Here is a 3,334-nt window from a genome sequence, read left to right as displayed (position 1 = left end):
GTATATGTGGAAGCTGTCGACGATTCAAACATAACTTACCCAGTCTGTTTGGTTGGAAAATGGCGGGAAAACCTCATCGAGCAGCATGTTTGCAATTGAAGTAGTGTGAAACTGTCTGAACACAGCCATTCTGTCAACGCAACACGTTACGTACAAAATTTCAGACACCTGTCAAACAATACGCGTACCCACGTGGCCAGGTACACGTTACGTACCATAGCAACTGAAAATTTCGAGAAGTTTTCAGTTGGGATTAATTTTACTCGGCTAATGGCATGCATATTTCACGGAAATATATAGGAGGTTGCTTCTTGAGCAATCCTCAATTAATTTAACGGCGAATAGAAGAAGAGAGGCTGAAATGCCTACAAATTTGTGTGCATTGTCGATGAATCTTCTCAGAATTTTGATTGTCTTTGAAATGGAGAGCACTATATAAACTGATCCAATACGTTAATTCTTCTCCAACAATAACATCCTCTAAGCATCGATCAGAAGCAAGGGATTTCACAGGCCTGACAAGATCAAGATGTCGTCGTACGGATCAGGTGAGTACTATTACTCCAACTCATGGTCCAAATAATATTGTACTGTTCTCATTTCTATGGATCTGCATCAAACCTAACTATAGCTTTTGTCTGTGAAATCCAATTTGTAACCCACTGATGAATTCTCGCAGGGTTTCATAACTCAGTGCCTCCCCAGCAGGGAACAACATTCTATGGATCTTCCTATGGAGGAAATAACTCGCAATCAACGGCTTCATCGTACCACAATGGTAATTAATTTTTTTAGCGTACAATGGTAATTAATTATAGCAAATACAGACTCCACAAAAAGATATTTTCCCTTATGAAACAATACTAAAATTAAAGAGTACTGTAGACATTTAAACATTATTGGTAATAGAAAAACTTTTCATGTGTTTTTAAGCTCTCCTTTAATTTGCACACCACTAATTTTGTGCGGTCATGCATGCATATGCGTCTGCAGGATCATCGAAAAGCACCACAGGAAGAGTGCCTGCGCAGCAATATTCAGATTACAAGTCGAAGACTGCAGACCAGTACTCCTACTACTATAACAGCATAAGCAGCAGCCAAGGCCAGCAGCTGGGAGGTGCTGGCTACTACGACAAGCAGCCAAGTGAGCAAAAACTATCCATCTAATTAATTAATTTACCCTCTCCTAGCTAGCTATATATATGTAGATAGATGCATGTGAAATCGATATTGGTTTGACTTCTCCAGTAATTAATTTGTTGTTAATATATGTTTCTTCTTCTCAGGCAAGGGCACGAATAAGAGGTATCCGTCACTCAAGGGCTGATCTTAACTGATTTGGCAGTGCTTGATGATCGATGAAGAACAACCAACAGATTGCATATACTCATACAAGCACCGTATATACACAAATAATCATATTGAGAAAGGAAGTCTGTGTGTTGTCGTGTATCTTTCTGTAAATACATGTTTGGGAGCAGCAACGAACCTAGATATGTAGGGTTGTTTAATTTCTTCATGTGGTTCATTAGCCATTAAATAAGATGTATTCGATTTGTTCATTGGTTTATTACTGATCGGTCAGTGATCAGTTGTATATTTGGAATATCAAAACAATGAACCTTATTTTGGGTTTATCAGATCAAGTTTAATTATGTATAGTCAATTACTAGCTCAAAATCATTTATAACCAATATTATAGCCAATTCATATACTCCCTCCATCCTAAAATATAATAACTTTTACCACTTAGGATTTGTTCCAAAATATAACAGCTTCTCCACCAACATTCCCTTTACAATCAATCACAACCCTCCACTATTCACTTTTCCTACCTATCTATACTTCTCAACCAATCACAACCCCTTCCTATTTAATTCTACATACTTTCTTAATATCCGTTTCCAACTCTAAAACTCTATATATTCTGTAACGGAGGGAGTAATAGTTATCTATAAATATATAATACACCAATAATACCTGATCCTACCTCCCATATACACACAACATCTCACTACTGCAAAACATCAATTGGCTATCAGCACTATAGGTGCCAGAGTAGGTAAAATCGGTACCTATAGCGCCTTTCCCCACCCACGAGCCCATCTGCCCGCCAAAATCCAAAGAACCGGCACCTTTATCATCAAAAAGGTGTTGGTTTTTAAAAAGAACATGCACCTATTACTGGTGTCAGAGAAAGATGGTAGTTTTCATTGAAAATCCGATACTTTTTAGTTGGCGCAGGGCCCACCCAGGAACTAGTATTTTTTTAGTAACAGGAATAGGTGACGGTATTTAAAAAAACCAATACCTATAATATCTTATAGGTGCCGGTTTTCTAAAAACCGACACCCTGTAAAACCGACCCGAGCCGCACGTTCTTATCCATCCTGGCCCCCTGCCCACCCATCTCTCTCTCTCTCACGTCCCGTCTCTTCGCCTACTTTTCTCCATCTCCCCTCTCGCCTAGACATGGCGGCGGCTGCTGCTGCTCCCCCTCCACCACACAAGTGCCTCTCCTCTCTCTCTCTCCTCCACCGCACCATCTCTCTCGAGGTGGTGGCGGGAGGGAGGCAGCGGGAGGTGGCAGCGGGAGGGAGGTGGCGGGAGATGTCGACGGCAATGGGCGGCGGCGGTGGGAGGAGAGACGGCAGCGGTGGGCGGCACACTTCCCTCCACCAATTCCGGCGGGAGGGGTGGCAGCGGCAGCGGCAACGCCCCAGGGGAGGCACACAAATTTCTTCAATATGGCTAGCTAACTCAAAAAATAATGAGAAAAACTAACTTGAGAAATCACCTCTTAAAATGCTTAAAAACCACACAAAAAAACCAACAAAAAACATGTCAATCCGATTCGCCACCACCTCAAAGAAACCTCAAGAATCGCCCCCGCAATGCCTCCACCTCGAGTGGAGTCGGTCTTCCACGACAACACATAACTGATCATCGTTGACTACACAGACGGATGGCTGTATGGTGCTCACCGCTGGTGAGCCATGAGGGTGAGAGAGGGGCGAGAGAGATGAGGGTAGAAGGGAGGGAGATAGAGAGAGAGGGGAGGGAAAGGAGAATCACAGGGATACCATAAGACCAACATATGTAGTGTACTGGTATGGATAAGATGTTCAACGGGATGGTTATTTAGTCATCCAGTTCAAAAGGGAGAATGTTCTGTAGTATTTCTATTTTTAAAAACATAGAGAAAACATAAACTAAAACAATTGCGATCGCTGTTCCTGTTATTGAATTATCGACAGGAAAAGGGTGTAAAAACACACAAAAAATTGATGGACCAACAAAAAAAAATTCTAGACCGTGTCAGACTGATCTGC

The 3,334-nt window shown here is 41.8% G+C and overlaps 1 protein-coding gene across 1 annotated transcript; it reads left to right on the top strand.

Moving 5' to 3' along the window:
* The first annotated feature begins 450 nt into the window (after window positions 1-450).
* Window positions 451-1,637, top strand: LOC4345353 (uncharacterized). The gene is made up of 4 exons (XM_015794059.3): window positions 451-548; window positions 680-778; window positions 994-1,146; window positions 1,289-1,637. The coding sequence occupies exons 1-4, from the start codon at window positions 530-532 to the stop codon at window positions 1,327-1,329; spliced, it is 312 nt and encodes a 103-aa protein (XP_015649545.1). The 5' UTR covers window positions 451-529; the 3' UTR covers window positions 1,330-1,637.
* Window positions 1,638-3,334: the final 1,697 nt, after the last annotated feature.

Source organism: Oryza sativa, chromosome 8 (genome assembly GCF_034140825.1).
Source record: "Oryza sativa Japonica Group chromosome 8, ASM3414082v1".
Taxonomy (NCBI): domain Eukaryota; kingdom Viridiplantae; phylum Streptophyta; class Magnoliopsida; order Poales; family Poaceae; genus Oryza; species Oryza sativa.
The sequence above is the reverse complement of the archived record's forward strand: the minus strand, read 5'-3'. Positions and strand labels throughout refer to the sequence as shown.

Bases quoted from the DNA above. Each gene is read 5' to 3' on its own strand.
- LOC4345353 (XM_015794059.3), top strand. The intron at 779-993 runs GTAATTAATTTT...ATGCGTCTGCAG, and splicing joins GGCTTCATCGTACCACAATG to GATCATCGAAAAGCACCACA. The intron at 1,147-1,288 runs GTGAGCAAAAAC...TCTTCTTCTCAG, and splicing joins CTACTACGACAAGCAGCCAA to GCAAGGGCACGAATAAGAGG.